This window comes from Rosa chinensis, chromosome 7, assembly GCF_002994745.2.
Source record: "Rosa chinensis cultivar Old Blush chromosome 7, RchiOBHm-V2, whole genome shotgun sequence".
NCBI lineage: Eukaryota > Viridiplantae > Streptophyta > Magnoliopsida > Rosales > Rosaceae > Rosa > Rosa chinensis.
Window position 1 is genome coordinate 6395290 of NC_037094.1, and position 18337 is coordinate 6413626.

At 36.6% G+C, this 18337-nt stretch overlaps 3 protein-coding genes across 4 annotated transcripts; 1 reads left to right on the forward strand and 2 right to left on the reverse strand.

Annotated features, from left to right (window-relative positions):
* Positions 1 to 1194: 1194 nt before the first annotated feature.
* Positions 1195 to 3337, reverse strand: LOC112175182 (uncharacterized protein C119.09c). Of its 2 annotated transcripts, none has more exons than XM_024312845.2 (3): positions 2975 to 3331; positions 1977 to 2125; positions 1195 to 1474 (listed from the first exon to the last, which is right to left on the reverse strand). In XM_024312845.2, exons 1-3 carry the CDS (start codon positions 3149 to 3151, stop codon positions 1336 to 1338), a joined length of 465 nt encoding a protein of 154 aa, XP_024168613.1. In that variant the 5' UTR covers positions 3152 to 3331; the 3' UTR covers positions 1195 to 1335. The 2 variants fall into 2 exon arrangements, with proteins under 2 accessions (XP_024168613.1, XP_024168614.1); XM_024312846.2 differs by lacking the exon at positions 1195 to 1474 and adding an exon at positions 1584 to 1855 and having other exon boundaries at positions 2975 to 3337.
* A 633-nt stretch (positions 3338 to 3970) lies between these two features.
* Positions 3971 to 6563, reverse strand: LOC112179431 (BTB/POZ domain-containing protein At3g05675). Its single transcript, XM_024317838.2, has 2 exons — positions 6134 to 6563; positions 3971 to 5482 (listed from the first exon to the last, which is right to left on the reverse strand). The coding sequence occupies exon 2, from the start codon at positions 5427 to 5429 to the stop codon at positions 4134 to 4136; it is 1296 nt and encodes a 431-aa protein (XP_024173606.1). The 5' UTR covers positions 5430 to 5482; positions 6134 to 6563; the 3' UTR covers positions 3971 to 4133.
* Positions 6564 to 7915: 1352 nt separating this feature from the next.
* Positions 7916 to 8362, forward strand: LOC121050499. The gene is made up of 2 exons (XM_040510589.1): positions 7916 to 8034; positions 8109 to 8362. Exons 1-2 carry the CDS (start codon positions 7941 to 7943, stop codon positions 8324 to 8326), a joined length of 312 nt encoding a protein of 103 aa, XP_040366523.1. The 5' UTR covers positions 7916 to 7940; the 3' UTR covers positions 8327 to 8362.
* Positions 8363 to 18337: the final 9975 nt, after the last annotated feature.

Genomic DNA, 18337 nt, shown 5'->3' on the forward strand with positions numbered 1-18337 from the left:
CCTCTCTCCAAAGGTCTTCGCTTTCTCCCTCCATTTTTCTCCTTCTGGGTCTTAATCTCACAAATTCTCATGCTTTCTATTAATCTCTATGTGGGTGTTCATCACAGTTTGATGTTTCTAAGAGCAAGTTCACCCGTTGGGTCACCGGATCACCTACTATTTTATTTTATTTTTTTCCCGTAAAAATTATAGCTTTGCTACCTAGATTTTGGAAATGTGAGGTATGATTGTTACATCTGCACTTATAATATGGAAGGCATTGATGTGCGCTACCGGCGGCAGTGAATCACCTCTCGTTGTTTTGTCCGGAAGTATGGAACCGGGCTTCTGGAGGGTAAGATAGTATGATGCATATTTGCCTCAAAATCTGCTTACGGGTCTGCGGGTTTCAATGGGTTTGAAAAGAACAAAAATTCTGTTCATGGGTCTTAACGGATTTTAACAGGTTCCAACGGATAACCCGCAAACTCGCTGGGTTTAGCCCGTAAAACCCGTTAAGCTAACGGATTCTTACCGTGTCAGCCCGTTAAAAACCCGCACGTTGCCAGGCCTACATATGAAAATGAGTGAGGTGGCTATCTTTTAAAAAAAAACAAATAATAATAATAATAATAATAATAATAATAATAATTCATTCAAGGCTTCAAGCTGCCCAGAGCAAACCATATCAAATTGAAACTGAGTTCTTCCCACCGCTAATACAGACAGGGGCCAGATTAATTTTAGGTACCCTATAGTACAACAAATCCAAGTTTTCATGAACAATTACTGAAATAAATGATTCCAGGGGTTTCACAGGGCTACCTAAATAGTCTAACAAATCCATTTCACATTCTCACGCACCAAAAAAATAAAAATAAAAAATATATAAGAAAGAAGAAGAAAGTACAGCTCTCGTCTATGCCACAGCAATACAAAACAGGCCCTAAGTGAGTAAACTCAATAGTGCCATACAGACTTAAAAGAAAGCGGAGGATGAAGATATCACTGCAATTGTATTATCTACATCACATCCGGAAGTTGCAGGTGCATTACTCACCGTAACTCTTCTATGTGGGAATTTGAGTGTATAATCATTGGGTCATAAAGTGGAAAATAGAAATAAATAACAATGAATGCAGTACCGAATTTCAAAATTATAACAAGAAAATAATGTATTGGACAATTCCCAGTCAGTATAATATGCAACCGAGAGAGCAGGAGGGGTAAAAGTTTCAATTCATTCAAAAAATAATACTGTTTCCAGTTTCAACATCAACAGGGATATACCATTAGATTTGATTGCCAATATAAACTAGAGCAAGAAAACTGAAGTCAACCTTGTTCTTTTAGAGATCAGAGATCACCATTGATTCCAAATATGCGAACCTTGTGCATGTTTGGGAACTTTGCCACTACCAGCACAAAAACTGCTAGTGTGTTGAAGAAGAGCATTGGATTTTGATAGTCTGTTGTATGAGATGCTATCAAATACCTGCAAAATCATGAATGAGTTATAAAAGATTGAGCATTAAAATAGAATAGCAGCATGTCCAAATAAAGATATACTTCCGTATAATTCTTGTCTACCGACCAAAAAAAAAAAGTATCTTTCTAGTCTAATAGGTCAAGTGCATTCCATTATACATAAGAACAAAATAAGTATAATCAGCAAAAAGGTGACAAGTAGTTAGTCATGAAGGATTGACTGTATAACTATAACAAGGTTGAAACAAACCTAAGGATTTAGATAATACTACTGTCCTTCATTTCACTAGGTCGTCAAAAAGTGTGATCTGTGAAGCCATTAGTAAAGTTCTACACTTAAGAAGTGTGGAGATATTTAATGGTGCAACCATGCGTTCTCCAGTCTCCACTGTGAAAGAATTTACATTTACTTTTACAAATCCAATCTGAAAGACTTATATAAGAGAGTTTAAAGTACTTGTGAAATATACGTGAAAGCTTAAAATACTTGGAACGCTTAAAGTACTTACAACACAACAGGCACGACAGTTAGAAACTTTCTGTTTCGAGTGAGCTGGTTGCCATTGTCTATCTGCTCCCACCAAGTAAGCGCATTGTAGATACCTTGGTCATCAGCAAATGGTGTTCCCTTCTTCCAGTGAAAGAAATGGTACGTAACCTGAAAGGAAGACGTGAAGACAATCAGAACTAATAAGTGGGTACAAGTATCAACAGCAGGAAGATTGTATGTCACCAACTCTTATGTAAACATAGTGCGGTGGATAAACATTATTACACAATTGAGTAATCTCCAGCAATGCATCAACTTTTTACTTTTCAGAAAGAAACACATAACAGACACTTCCACACAGAATTTGCAGCAACTAGTTAATAGCGAGCTTTTAACACCAACACAACTCGAGGGTTGTGAGAATAATATGTTAGTCGCTATTAATTGTGCTATTTCAAATATGCAATAACCTCAGAAAGCAGTGTCGAACCATAAATATGGATGATTTGAGCATACACAATGTTCACAAAGCCTATGCGCATCCAGAATTTGACTAATTTTCCCAACAGCATATCACAAAACAGAGATTTTCAAACTATATAATTACTCTTCAGGACTTGATCAATAAGACATTTATCTCATTCTCCGTCATCCTGCGTCTTTGGGGTTATGAGATGCGGCCGATTCTCTAAAAACATCTCAGAACAGTCAGATTCTTTCAAATTCCATCCAATCTACTACAACCCGTACATCATCTTTCGTGCTCCGATACAGAGAGATTAACGTGCTCACTTCCACGAGTGTTTACCTATTGAAATTCTCAGCTTTGTTTTTGCTATTAAGCAACGAAATTGATTCAAATTCATCATCAAAACCCTAAGGATTCAGATTCACAATCCCCCAAATTTGACCAAAAATCCACACACAGACGCATAGATGAGCAGGAAACTAAGCAAGCGAGCTAAGATTGGTAATGAAATCAAACAAAACAAAGGAGAAGGAAAGAGGAGAGATTACGAGAAAATGGGCGAGGTGGACGATGGTCCAGGCCATGCCGGGAGAGCAAGAGAAGAGGCAGAGAACGATGAGCCATGAAAAGAAGACGATGAGAATGTAGGTGGTCCAAACGCCGGGGTACGTAAACCATTCCGTGTTCCGATTCAGATCCGTCGGTCGCACCGCCGTCACGTACATCTCCTCCTCCTCCTCCCACACCGTTGGATTTCCGGATTTGGATATGTGCGGCGGAGATTGAACGGAAAAGAAGAGAGAGAGAGAGCTAGGAGATGGAGATGTAGATGAAGAGCGGCGACGATGAAGAAGGTAATGAGGAGGAGATGCTCATCATCACCAACCAGAAAGTCTAGTCGTGATATCAATCGTATTTGATAGACATTTCAATAACGATTTTTTTTTTTTTTTTTTTTCTGGGCCGGTGATGACTTAACAAACTGCTGGGTCCACATGGCTCTCGTTAATATCTAAATATCATGGGTTTTTTATTTATTAAAAAAAAAAGAATTATATTTTTTTTTTTAACTGAATATAGCATGGTACGTGTGATAGAATGTTCAGTATTATTTGTTTGCGATTAAAAATAGTCAGGAGTGCTAGTTAGATGATTTCAACATAAATTAGAATCAAATATCATGCTTGAAACTATGACATACTCGAAAGTGTAGTAGAATATCTTATCAAATGCCTATTTTTTATTTGTTAGAATTAACCTTAATATTGAAATAATATGATAATAAACAAAGTTTCATATTTACCCCAAAGAATGGTTAGACCTATGATTGACCTCCAAGAAGGATATAATCAAAAGCATGGGTGTGGTGAAGAGCTTTTAGATGTGAACAGAATCACCCCCAGAAAATCTTGTTCCAAGTAAAATTTGAAAAAAAAAAAACATTCTTCATTATTTTCGCTAAAAAAAACATGAATTTATTCAAATGCTACAGAAATTCAACGGTGTATAAAACTATGAATAAACATAAGTGGGAACCTTAGTTGTACTGGAGAATAATATGGGGAAAATGCATAGAAATGAGGCCCAATCTTCTTAGAAGGAGCTCAATTATGTCAAAGATACATGAATGCAATGGAATCATTACCAGTTTGATAATGTCCTTCCACTGAAATAAAACAATATTACAACATATGAGAGCAAAAACTATCAGAGGGTAAGTGTGGCATTGCCAGCCCCATCCAATCCCTCCACTAATCTTCTCTTTGCAGACTTTGTTCTGAAACACCAGACCTCAAAAGCCTCGCTCAAGTCCGGATACCGAACCTGCTCGGCTCTCATCCAGTCCGCCAGAATGTCGGCTTGATCATTCGATGGCAACGCTAGTACTAAGGTGACAATGGCACCTTCGATCGTCTGGCACAAGTCTTCGTTCATCTTGTATGGAAAACCTGTGTCCTCGCTGCCCCTTTTATCCAAGAGTGGCTTCATCTTCCTAATATAAGGGAGCCATGACTTCAGTAATGTCAAGCGAATTGGAGCTGGAAGAATCACATTACCATACCCAACTGCTTCCAAGACTTTAGCAGTCACTTCTATGAGCTTAATCTTCAAGCCCCACATAAACGAATCAAGTTTCTTGTCCTCGATCACTCCTAAAACATTACTGGAGCTTTCAGCCCAGTTGGAAACGAAATCCTTCATCAAATCCATCTTTCCCAGTATGCTACACATCCATTCAAGATCCGATAAACTATGCATTATTTTCTCATCTGCTGTCTCGGATGCAAGGTCTGGCTCCAAAAGTAAGGAAGACAGATCCTTTTCAAATGTTGCACAAATATGTGACAGACCTGTTCTTACCACTGATCTGACTTCATCATCTGCTGTGACCAACGGTGTATCCTCATCTTCTCCTAACATGTATTCGACTTGCTCTTGAGCAGAAGTTTTAAGCTCATTGCCGAATGGAGGACATGGTCCAACAATGGATGTGGCCACACGAATTGCTGAGATCAAAACAGTTTTGGTGGCAGCTAAATCAACAGGTTGGATCCTAGCTATTATGGGCATAGCTACAGGACCCAACTTTGATACAGCTTTTAAGATGTGCTCTTCTTCTTTGTCCTCCCAAGGAACAGCCTCCAAGTACTGGATGCAGCAGGACACAATCTCGTCACACTTGAAGGAAACTGCTGACTGAAGAATACCGACAGCAGACTTAACAGAGTCCAATGCGTCCAAAATCAACTCTGTTGGAAGATAGAGCAGCCTCAACAGGTTGACATGGTGATCATAGTTGAACTCAGAGCAATGAACATTAATGGAATTACTAGGGTCTGGATTAGACAACCGTTCAGCAAAGTACTTGCTCCTTTTTATGAGAACAGATGAGTGGGAGTAAAACTGTTGGTGTCTTCCTTCTCTGTCCTTCAAGCAGATGACAACGTCGCTGGTATTCTGATCACCAAGTCTGCAAGGCTTGGTTTTCAAAGCTTTGTCCATGTGCGGCAACAAGGTTCATGCTTTAAACAATTGACAGAGCACACTAACTTCAACTGAAATTACAATTTGACATAGGCAGTTGGTCAATCCACATAAATTCAAAGAAATACAAACAAATCATGCACTCAAAAGTAGTTTGAACAATAACACGATCCAAAACACCACGATAACGTATTACGTATCAATAACTGAATATTTTCAAAGTGCTTTGCAAGCTAACAATAGCTGATCCATGTTCCATACATCTACACAAAGTATGAAATGTGTATAGAACTGACCACGGTTTCTTCAATATTCATTAAACAATGAATTTCACAGACAATCATGACTCCATGAAACCCAGTACATGTTAAGAAATTACATCCACTAGTAACAAAGAAGACACCTTCACCTACAAAGTAGTATCCCAATCAACAAAACCAACAAAGCTCACAAATCAATTCCTCAATCCACATAATTCATGTTAAAATATCTACTAACACTAGAAGCTGTAAATAATTAACGAGACAAATTAAGAACTAAACCCAAAAATGGTTCTAGCAAAAGATGACTAATTGATGGAAACCCAATTGATTCAGGAAGTCCCCATTCAACTATTTGGCATCTCAAATTCAAAGTTCCAATCTTTCTAATCATCCCAAAATAAAGATTCTTCCTTTCTTTCAATTGGGAATTCTTGAATGAAAAAAAAAAACACAACTCACCCCCTAATTGTATGAACTGCAGAAATGGGTTCCAAGCTTTAACTGCAGAAACCGGATCCGCTGTGAATTGCTGAATTTTCCAGCAGTTTTTTTTTTAATTGAAAGGCGCATAGATGAAAGCCATCAGGTGTTTCCAGAGTTCTCTGAATTTCTTAGTTGAGCTTCAGCTAATCAACTGAGAAACAAAAACTTTGAGATGTGAGTGAAGGGACAAAAGTTGTTTGAATGACCAAAATGGCCTGGAGTTTGATTGTAGCTAGGGTGATGTGTTAAGGGATGGGAGGAGATTAGTGAATTTCTTAAAGGGCAATTTGGTGCAATAAAACATGGGAGACGAGATAGTACATCACCCTTAGAATGGGGGCAAATGATTGGTAGAGAGACTGGGGTATGTGTATGGAATTGGATCTAAGCATGAAACATATCTTTTCTTTCTAGTTAGTGTAGGAGGATCAACACCCAAAAGTTGGCTACTTTTTCTTTAGTTTTATCACAACTTGCACAAGTTGCAACCAAGTGCCGAGTTGATTCAATTTTCTAAACAGAGCCAAATGGAGTTTGCTATCAATGTTTCCTAATGCTACAGATATTATGGATACCATTTGGGCCCAAACTCCCAGGTAATTAGAAAGATCAGTAGCTTAACTAAATTATCAAGTCATAATTTATATATCTTATTGGTAAGAGTCTCCAAGTGTAGAACCCCCACATTTCGACATTAAGGTTTGCATTCTGCCGACGTTGATCCGAGTTTAAATCCCAATTTATTCTTGATGGCTAAAAGGAATGAAACTTTTGAGAATACCGTGCGATCTCGATAAAAAATCATTTAAAAAAAAAACATTGTTTTTGTAGTTTGTTCACTTTCTTTCTTCTTTCAACTGTAAATTATTCTATGCACCGACGGTGCAATAACCCAACCTTTATAAAATAATCTCAACCCTTGATATTTATTATCAACTTTATTTTTAATAAATAAAAAGTGTATTTAATGCAATCTAACCATTTATTTGTGTTGGTGCAAGTGTACGGCGGTGCTCTGAATACTCCCCCCTTCTTTCAACTTGAAATTTTTTCAAGAATTAGCCACAACCTCTATACCTCTATTCACTAGAGTTGGGTCCTTTTAGTGACTCTGCACCTGCTCTTTATTTGATGATGGTTGGGGAGATTTCTTGTGCGTTTAGCCGTCTCTCATACAATCATTAATAATTGAGTCATTAGCTACGAGAATGCGAGGAAGGCTGCAATTTCCCACAACACACACTTCGACAATAAGAAATTGAGGGTATAATTTTGTGATAATGATGGTCCCATTATGTGATAATGATGGTCCCTGCTTAACTAATTGTTCATTTAAGAAATTAAGTTTTCATGGACATGCAGTGGGAATGCCTAATCACATACAATTTCCAATTTTCAAAGTGAGAGGAATTTCCAATTTTCAAAGTGAGAGGAACATAGAGACTGGCCTTAAATTCGATTTTGAGGACGTTGGTGCCCACAAACTTGACTTCAATGTGGAGAATCTTTTTTTTTTTTTTGAATACATAATGTGGAAAATCTTCCATCCTTAACTTTTGTTTGGTGTTTAGTGGGTTGGTATCAGGGTAAATCTGGAAATCTTTACTTTAACTTCTTTGGTCTGTTGCTGAACTCAAAACAAGTGTCAGCTTACTTATCCAATTTGAAGATTCCTAAGAGAAACATTTTTAGGATAAGGTTTTCCTTGCATATAAATCCAGGTCTCAGTCCATATTGAGTAGTCACACTAATAACATTGGTACCAGAAATTAATAATCCAGTGATGGCTTCCTCCTTATCCAAGTTTCATTTGCCTCTTGCCTTTGTTGTTTTGATCTTGTTCCAGCTCTCTTTTTATGCCGCAGCAGACCCTCCTGGTATGTACGATGTATCTCTCCCTCTGTGATATATCTTATATTAGAGCTAAATTTTGATCTATGGTGAACTGCAGAAAGCGATCTTTGCAATTTCGACGATGAAACTGACTTGGACTATAGTCTGGCACCAAAACATGTTAATGCCAGAGGCAGTTGCCTTTACATAGGTGACTGTAACAGAAGTAAGGACTGCAAGCCCCTATGTGCAGCCAAGGGTATTAGTGCAATGAAATGTGTTACCAACCCAGCTGGTGGAAAGCATTGTTGTTGTGCTCTCCCTAAACCCAAGTAGCCACCACAATGACCATATCATAATGTAGGAATATATATGATGAATAATGTAAGAGAAGTGGGCTTGGGTTTGTTTGATTGTGATGATTGACAAATTTCTCTTGGGCCCTTGTTTCTGTATGAATTCAAAGCTCATTGTGAGAACCCAATAATCAAATGGAAGGGAATATATTCAATCTATTAACTTCAATGCAGAACAACTCGATTAAACCAATTAGTGTTGTGGGGAACTCGATCATTATACTAAAAAATGATAAGTAATGTGAAACTGAGCAGGTAAACTAAGAGTCCTCCATAATCAAAGTAATTTGAGGTAAAAGATTGATTTCATATCTTAATCCCAGGTTTGTTTCTGCATGACTGGCCTCTATTTAACATTTTCCATTCATTTTCCTTTCACCAGCGTAAAGATGCCTGAATTGAGTCATGGGAATGGATCCAGCGATTTCAACGAAGATTTTAATGAAATCGGTAATTGGAGCCTTGTAGATTTTAATTGGATGTTGAAATGGATTACAAACCCGTTCATTGTTACATTTTAGGGCCTATTACGAGCAAGGGGGATTGAGGATTTTCTTTGAGCTCGAGTCTACTACTACTGGTGAATTCATGAGAAGGAAAATGACGATCATGTCATTAGCAGTGAACGGGCTAACTCTGCAGGAGTTGAATTGTTTCCCACTCAACAAATTCCTCGAGCTGCTGTCTGGTTACATGAAGGGGAGATATTACATGAAGAACAGCATAGGGTGGTGGTCATTTCCCACTCACAAATGCACAGTATCTCAACCTCTATTGAATTCGGCAAGGAGTCTATTTTCCAATGCATAAGATATACTCTTGGTTAACCTCACAGAAGACGAAGAAATTCTGCATTCTCAGATTCTGTTACTGTGCATTTGAGAAATTGTGTTGTTTCATTATTTCTCTTAACAATATGTCTTTCATTCAATTTATTTCATCCTAAACAGTCCTGTCAAGTCATATCCAGATATGATACATATACCATAGAAATATAGACAATAACCCTTTTATCAGAAAAGACAAAAGACTTGTGCTTAGTTTCATCAAGCTTCACTGGGGACATAATTTAATCACCAATTTTTATGAAGTGGTATACCGTGCAAACACTAAAGATATGCCTGTACACTTCATTTCTGTCTAATACTCTATTTTTTTTTTTTAGCAATTAATCTGTTCGTGCTTATTAATCAGTTCATTCAAAGGATTTGGAACCTGGGGGTCCAGGGCCTTGAGTGTGGGGGATGAAATCAACTGTCTCAGATTTTTGTGTCTCAATTATGTCCCGTCAATATGATTGGTCCACAGAGATTAAAAAATAAAACAAAATAATGAGAACAGCTGATTTCATCCTTGAGTGGGGATAGTCCCTAAGGTTAATGCAAGTGGTATTTTTGAACTGTTTAATGGAATTCATGCAACAACATAATTCAGTTCCACAAAACTACTATCTGTTTTCCTCCACAACTAAAGTCCTACAACTTGGAGAATAATCATAAGATTGCATACACAGTAATCAATGATCAGATCCTGTTCTATACCATGTGATCTTCAGAGTTGTCCTCAGTTTGCTCATCTAAATCATATCAATATAGGAATTTAGTCATCATAGAATATCAATCAACGGAGACAGAAAAGCATGGTAAAAAATGGTTTCAGCATACAGGTAGTTTTGTAATATATTTTCATAAGAGCTAATGGTCTTAATCTAAGCAAGGTTCATTTCTTTTAGAGTTTGATTTAAGCATGTCAGATTCCAATAGAGATTGACATAAGATTGAATAATAGACGAATGGTTGATGATGCACAACTGTAATGAATTTTTGTTAAGTCTATCTATTTTTGTAACCAACATATAAAAAACAGTGTTGGTTAGAATAATTTTTTTAGAAAAATCTAAATAGACAAACCTGATTAGTATACCGACTTTTTGCTTATATAAATATATGGATTAAATTTTGTTTAGTCCATGTACTCTGACCATTTTTTCGTTTCAATCCCTAACATTTTCAATTAATTTGAAAAGTCCCTGACGTTATAATTTTTCTCCAATATGTCCTCACCATGAAGATTAAGTCAAATTGGGTAATTAAGTTGCTGACGTGGCAATCCAAGCCACGCCAACTCAGCTCGATATAAATATATGGATTAAATTTTGTTTAGTCCATGTACTCTGACCATTTTTTCGTTTCAATCCCTAACATTTTCAATTAATTTGAAAAGTCCCTGACGTTATAATTTTTCTCCAATAAGTCCTCACCATGAAGATTAAGTCAAATTGGGTAATTAAGTTGCTGACGTGGCAATCCAAGCCACGCCAACTCAGCTCGATAATAGTGAAATACCCAATATAACCCTATGATCTTTCTCCCTTCCTTTTTTTTTCTTTTCTTCCTACCTCCTTCTTCACACCCAAACCACCACCACCGAGCTCTCTCTCCAGCTCAACCACCAATCCCATTGCCATCATATATCAACAAATTCCAAGAACTACACCTGCATAATCAATCAAACCAACATATTCAAAATCTGGGTATTTCCCAAGTTCATCAAAAACCAAATTCCACCTCAAATTAACCCCAATTCTTTCTCCGAACCCAAAATTATCCAAATGAGACCCAGAACCTACATTCTCAGTTGCAAAATTTGTAGCCAAATCTGCCCATGAAAACACTTTCAATTCAATTAGTGAGTTTCGCTACTATTAGTGACAATCATCGGGCAAAGACATCTAGCTACTTGATTCTTAATGGCGTGGAAGATGGCAGAGCTGTCCAAATGGTCCAATGACTTAATCGGAAACACTAAGTTACCACCGGCATAGCTGCCCGAATCGGTTGGGAATACTCCGAGAACCAGAAGCGCTTTTTGGAATCGAGGAGTTTCACTGATGATCATCTTCTTCACCTGGTCTTCTCTCAGAGGCGATTCTTGAAACTCACATATCGAATTATGGAAAAATTCGAATCCATCTTCACTCTTGTGTATGAAATTGTTAGATTCGACAATTGGGAATTGTGTGATTGCGATTTGCGACGGAGTTGATGATAGAGTTGAGAGAATTGGGAAAAAACTTACGCATGGATTTGCTATTCCATCTAGAGAAGCAAACCTGAGATTTCGTTAATGGCGTGGAAGATGGCGGAGCCGTCCAATGATTTCGCCGTGATCTCTATCTTTGATGAATCCTATCTTCTTCGTCCCAAGAGGCACAAACCTATCTCCCTCGTCCCGAGAGGCACAAACCTCCAACTCTTTGAATTCAAATCAAACAGTTGTGTCTACGATGGAGGGTCGGCGACTGCAACGGCAGATAGGAGTTGAAGTGAGTCGGGGATTCGATGGGTAGGTGGTATACTCCACCAGCTTGCTGTGACCATTCCCATGGCTGTGCTTCTTCCGGCGGAGCATATTCGTAGTGATATAAGATTTTGGAATTGAATTCCGGTTTGCTGTTGTGAGTTTGATTATTAAGTTTTGTGTTGTTGATGTTCAGTAGAATCTGATTTGTGTGGCAGTTGGTTGTGTGCAATTCGATCTGGAGCTTGGTTTTTCCGGTCATGGGGGACGACGGCCAAGTCTGGGTCTCAATTGAATTTGAAGCAAGGTAGGGAGGAAGAAGAAGGTAGGCAAAAAGAAAAGAAAAAAAGGGAATAAACAAATTAAAAGAAAAAAATGAAGGGGTGAAACTGTGAAAGAAAACAAGGCTGGAATGGTCATTTTATCCCTTAAATGGGACCCATCAAGCTGAAATGGCGTGGACATGATTGCCATATCAGTGACATAACGGAGCATCATAACGGAGTGGATCTATTGGAGGGAACTTGAGAGGTCAAAGAGTTTTTAGATAAAATTGAAATGTTAGGGATTGAAATGATGTTTGAGGCAAAGGACAAGGACTAAACAAAATTTAATCATAAATATATCAAATCACTCAAAACAGCAGCCTTTGAAATACATAAGTAACCCGCAGCATGGCGTGGCGTCATTCAGCCCCGTAGTGTTTCCTAATGCTATAGATCCTATGGATACCATTTGGGTCCCAAGCTCCCAAGTAATTTCAAATATTATTAGCTTAACGAAATTATCAACTCGTAAATTATTTATCTTATACACAAACATTGTGTTTATATTTTGCACAATGAAGAATATCACAAATTGTCACTCAATTTTTACCTATTTGACACTTTAGTCACTCACCTTTTAAATATATCACTTTGGTCACTCAACTTTAACTCTGTTACTCAGTTTAGTCACTTAATTAATTTTTTAATTAAAAAAAAATTTATTTGCCACAATATTAATGATATTTTCATCCAATCAATTGTGAAAAATTGAGAAATCTGTGTTATAATAATTGGGAGAAGTGATTAAAGTGAGATAAACCTTTGGGTGACGTACTAAAGTGATTGACAGAGTAATAGTTGAGTGACTAAAATGATATATTTGAAAGGTGAGTGATCAAAGTGTCGAATGAGTCATAGTTGAGTGACCATTTGTGAAATTCTCCCTTTGTACAATTTCTTTCTTAACCTTTTTCTTTCAACTTCAATTTTTTTCAAGAATTAACCGCAACCTCCATACCTCTATTTAGTATTTACTAGAGTTCGATCTTTTTGGTGACTTTGCACCTGCTTTTTATTTGATAATGGTTGGGGAGATGTCTCGTGCGTTTAGCTGTCTCTCATACGATCATTAATAGTTGTGTCATTAGCTTTGGAAATGCGAGGAAGGCTGCAATTTTCCACAACACGCACCGAAAGATGTTAACGCAAGAGGCAGCTGCCTTTACATAGGTGACTAACAGAAAGAGGACTGCAAGCTCTTATGTGCAGTCATGAGTATTCCTGCAGTGAAATGTGTTACCAACCCAGCTGGTGGAAAGCATTGTTGACTTGTTGTTGTGCTATACAAGTAGCTACCATATCATATTGTAGGAATATATATGGTGAATTTCTCATAGTGAAGAGAATTTCATTGACCAATTTCTTTTGGGCCCTTGGTTTCTAGTATGAATCAATACTTAGTGGGCCGGGATCACAATTGATGCTCCATTCTCCGGCGTAGAAGAAAACAAAAACACTGTCTACACACACGTACATGTTGATTCTCTGGATAGTGACTATGGGGCCGTGACCATGATTGGACCCATATGTTCGTCCATTATAGGCTCTATGCTCATGAGTCATGACACGTAGGAATATGCAGTAATGAAAGGACAAAACCAGACATCCGTCCGAGAAAGCTCTGTGATCAGCCAGAAAAAATTGACTGACCTTGCAGACCGGCAGAGACGGGTTTTGCTTGCTTCAGTTCTGGCAAACCAACAAACAGGTGAAATAAGGAAAAGAAAAAATTGAAAATGGAAAATATTTATGCCCTTTATAACTTGTGGACCAAACAATGTATATGGAAAACATTCAGATTCAGTAGATTTAAAAATGCTTTGTGCAATCCACAAATAACTAAATGGCACTCACATTGTTGAGATTTCGAGAGTTGTAGTAAATTTGGTCGAGAAATATGACGTAGAATAATGAAAATTCTTCACTTGCAGTAATCGAACACTTACAAGATGGTCTGACCCTTGATATTTGTAATCAACTTTTTTAATAATTAAAATTTGTATTTAATTAGTATAATCTAATCATACACTTATGTTGGTGCAAGTGCACATTGGTGCACTGAATCATTTTCCATAGAAAAAATACAGTAATTCATTTGAACAATGGATTACACTTTAGTACGGGGTTGATAAGAGGTAATACTGCTAGATTGTTTTAAATTTGTAATCTAAAAGAAGAGAATTGTGCTTGTGTTTAATTCACTTAAAATCTTAAATCATAGTCTACTTTCAACCTGCTCAGATACCTATTGACACACACTCTAACATTACCTTGTTAAAAAGAATTTGGAATTTCTAACATAAGTAATAATATTAATTATAAAGTAGAACAACGAAACAAGTTTCAATTATTAGCTTAGAGGGTCAATATCTCTGAAAGTGTTATTAGAGATCATAAGTTTTTGGATTATAAATACTTTCAATACTTGACGATGTTTTGTTTAAATATAAATTCATTGAACTCCACTTTTGTGTAATACAAAAAATAATAAGGTCAACTAATCAACAAATTTGACAAGCTCTATAATTTATATTAGGGTTCATCTATTGTCACCCTACCATTTTCTTAGTTCACCCTACTAACATTTGAATTCTTGAAAATATTACGTAAATGCAAAATGACTAGTAAATACACTAATTTTCTAAAATCTCAATCCATAAGGAAAACTAAATACATAACCAATTTATTAAATACAAAGGCTATATAATTTCTTATTAGATAACATTAATCTTCATTAGAGGTGGCAAACGGGCTAGGCCAGGTCACTTAATTGGGCTTTCAGGCAATGTTCGGGTCGGCCCATATACTCAAACATTAGGCCCAACCCGACCCACGACCCAAGCCCACAACGTGCCGGGCTAATAGGCTGGTCATGCCGTGCTTGTATCATGTCAAAAATTAAAATTAGTTGAGGCCAATATTATAAGGGTGCGGCTATTGCCATCCTATCATTTTCTTTGTTCACCCTACTTGCTCATGTTTGAAATTAATTCACTTATCTACCTCATTTCTCTTTCCAAAAATATCCTTAATTATATGACATATCCAATTAAAAAGATTTTGTTTATATAAAAAAAAATTAAATTTATACCAATAAAAAATATATATATTAAAGTTTCCTAATAAAATCATAATCTGGCTTACTTCCATTTTTTTTTTCTTTTTTTTCTTTCAATTTGAATGTTTGTCTATTTCAATCTATGTCAAAAGATTAGAAAGTTAACAACTATGAATAATGAAGAAGAGATTGATTTTTGTTTCCTGTTTTAAATTTTACTTTTGGTGTTCATAAAGGGTATTATTACAAGGATTTTGATGAATTTAACATTAATGATTTTGTGAATTCAATAACGAACGCTGAGGAGACAAAAAAAGAAGAAGATAAAAAAACATAGTAATAAATTCAAATTGGGTGGAGAAATGAAGATTAATGTTATCCAATGAGAAATTAAGTAATCTTTATATTTAATTAATTGATTATGTATTTAGCTTTCCTTATAGATTTGAATTTTAAAAAATTAGCGTACTTATTAGTTACTTTGCACTTGGGTAAGATAGTCTTTCAATAATTTAAATATTTTTAGGGTGAATTAAGAAAATTTTAGCGTAGCAATAGCTGCACCCATATTATAAATAGAAGTTGGTACTCATGTACTACCCTAAACTATTTGTTAAAATTTAATGTTATAAATTTATTGTTTATAAATTATAAATTATATATTATCTTTATATTATAAAAAATAATAATAAATTTAGTGTTTATAAATTAGGGTTAATTACATATAAGTGCATATTTCAATGTTTTTTTTGTCATAAGGCCACCAACTGTTTTTTTCCCTCATAAGGCCACTAAATTAAAAAATGTGTTAAATTTTGGATATAAAAAACCAACATATTTACATAACTGCCACTAGAGTAAAAAGTCAACAATCATCCTCTCTTTCTTCTCCGGCGAGGTCTCCGGCCAACTCCGGCGGGTCTCCGGCCAACTCCAGCGGGTCTCCGGTCAACCTCCGGCCAACTCCGGCGAGTATCTGGCCGACCTCCGGCGACCACAAAAGCTACTATCGCTGACAACAAAAGCTACTGTGGTGAGATTTCCGGCAACCTCCGGTGAGGTAACAAAAGCTACTGTCATCAGCAAAAAAAGCTACTGGCAACTTCCAGCGAGGTAACAAAAGCTACTATTATCAGCAACCAAAGCTACTTAGACAAAAAAAGCTACTGTTACCAAAAAAAACTTTTCTCCCCAAAACCATAATCTACTATCCCCACCAACAAAAGTTACTTTTGCCAACACCAAAAGCTACTCTAACCAACAACAAATGCTACTCTCACAAATACCAGAAAGCTACTCTCACCAGCACCAAAAGATACTCTTACAAACACCAAAAGTTACTGTCACCAACAACAAAAGCTATTATCACCAACACAGTGAGCTACTCTTATACTAAAGAGCTACTTTGACCATCAACAAAAGCTACTATCACCGACACAAAAAGACCATTTGAATAAATCAAAATGAAAACAAAAAAACTACTAACATCAGATTGAAAATATACTAACATAGAGATAGAAAACTACTGTTACTGTATTGAAAAACCACTATAACAGTCATAGAGACTTATAACTTCAAATCAATCAAAAAAAAAAAACTACTGACATCAGATTGAAAAGATACGAACATAAGGGATAAAAACCTACTATCATTGTGTTGAAAAACCACTATAACAATTACAAATAACTAATGACCTGAAATCAATCAAAACAAAAACAGAAAAGCTACTAGATATACTACTATAGCCATAGTATGCAATTTGACAAAGGAAAAATCATCAAAACTAAACACAAATTGCAATCTCAGTCCATTGAAATATGCATGCAACTAAAAATTTGAGTGAAGAATATCATCGAACAGTTGGTGGGCATGGCATTACCTTCTGCAATTCGTCGAAGCACTCCTTAAGCCAGCTCAATCATTTCTCTTCCAACTAAATCTCCAAAACCAAAGCATACTTACATTAATAATTATTATTCAATTCAACAATTATTCAAATCAGGCCATTCACATCATAAGCTTCCAAGTACAAAACAACAAATAGCACACAATACTACAAATAAGATGGCAAAGCACTACAGTAAACGAGACTAGAGCAAATTAAAATTGGAAGTATCGTATCTGAGTCCAAAACTCTCCTCACAAGAAATTTGAACGAAAGAAACAATGAATCTCAATACCTACCTACAATATCTGCCATATTTCCGTCACCGTCGTGGTAATCGTTAACTTGACGCGGCGAGTCACTATCTAAGATCGGCTCCTCTAGAGATATTGGAGATTTCATGGTTGACGGCAAACCACTGCAGAGATTCGACAGCTTCTCTTCTTTAAACTCGACCTCACCTCACTCTCCGATCCAACTGAAGTCTAATTGACTCGCACGAGGTCGAGTTCACAGAGAAACTAGAGAGAATCAGAGAGATCTGAGTTCACCTTCAGTGAGGTAGCTCCGATCAGATCTTCTTCATCATCGTCTTCTTTAGGCACAGAGGGGCCGTTTCGAGGTTTTGCATCGCTTTGATCGATTGGAACTTGATTTGATGAAGGCCATAGTTCTTGGCCGCTGCTGCTAGATGCCAGAGAAACCAAAGCGACGAGTTGTTCGTCAGAGGACGATGAGAAAGAGATAAGGGCTTTCCCCAGGAGAGAGAGAGAGAGAGAAAGTGATTAATCTGATATCAAGTAGTTTTCTTAAGTAAAAGGGCAAAATCGTCAATGACAGAGAAATTTGAGAATACAAGTGGCCTTATATGTACAAAAAAAATTAAGTGGCCTTATGACTAATTAAAGTTTTAAAATGACACTTGTGTGTAATTTTCTATATAAATTATATATTTATCTCTATATTATAGGAAAAAGTAAAATAAAAATTATATTATAGAAACGGGTCGGGCCGCCCTGTAATATATCATGCTCGGGCGGTGTCAAATTGCTAACGAGCTAGGGCCGTGCCTGGGCGCTTTTAAACGTGCCGTGTTCGGGTCTGACAGCTCGTTTGCCACCTCTAATCTTCATTTTTTCTACCCAAATATGAATTTATTACTTATCTTTTAGGTGTTAGTGAAAAATGAATCAAGTAAAGTGAGGATAATCATATGAGTAATATATATGAGCCTGAATTTAGCTTCTTCACTAGCTAGTCCATGAGTCAGACCCAAGACCTCTTCATTTATAATGCTAGAAATCACTTTTTAGCAACCAAATGTCGATTTACATTGGCATGGAGAAGTTTGGTCATTCCTTGGATTTATATGGCATGCTTGAAGTAATCTCTGACTCTTCACTCGTCTTATTTACTTTCTAG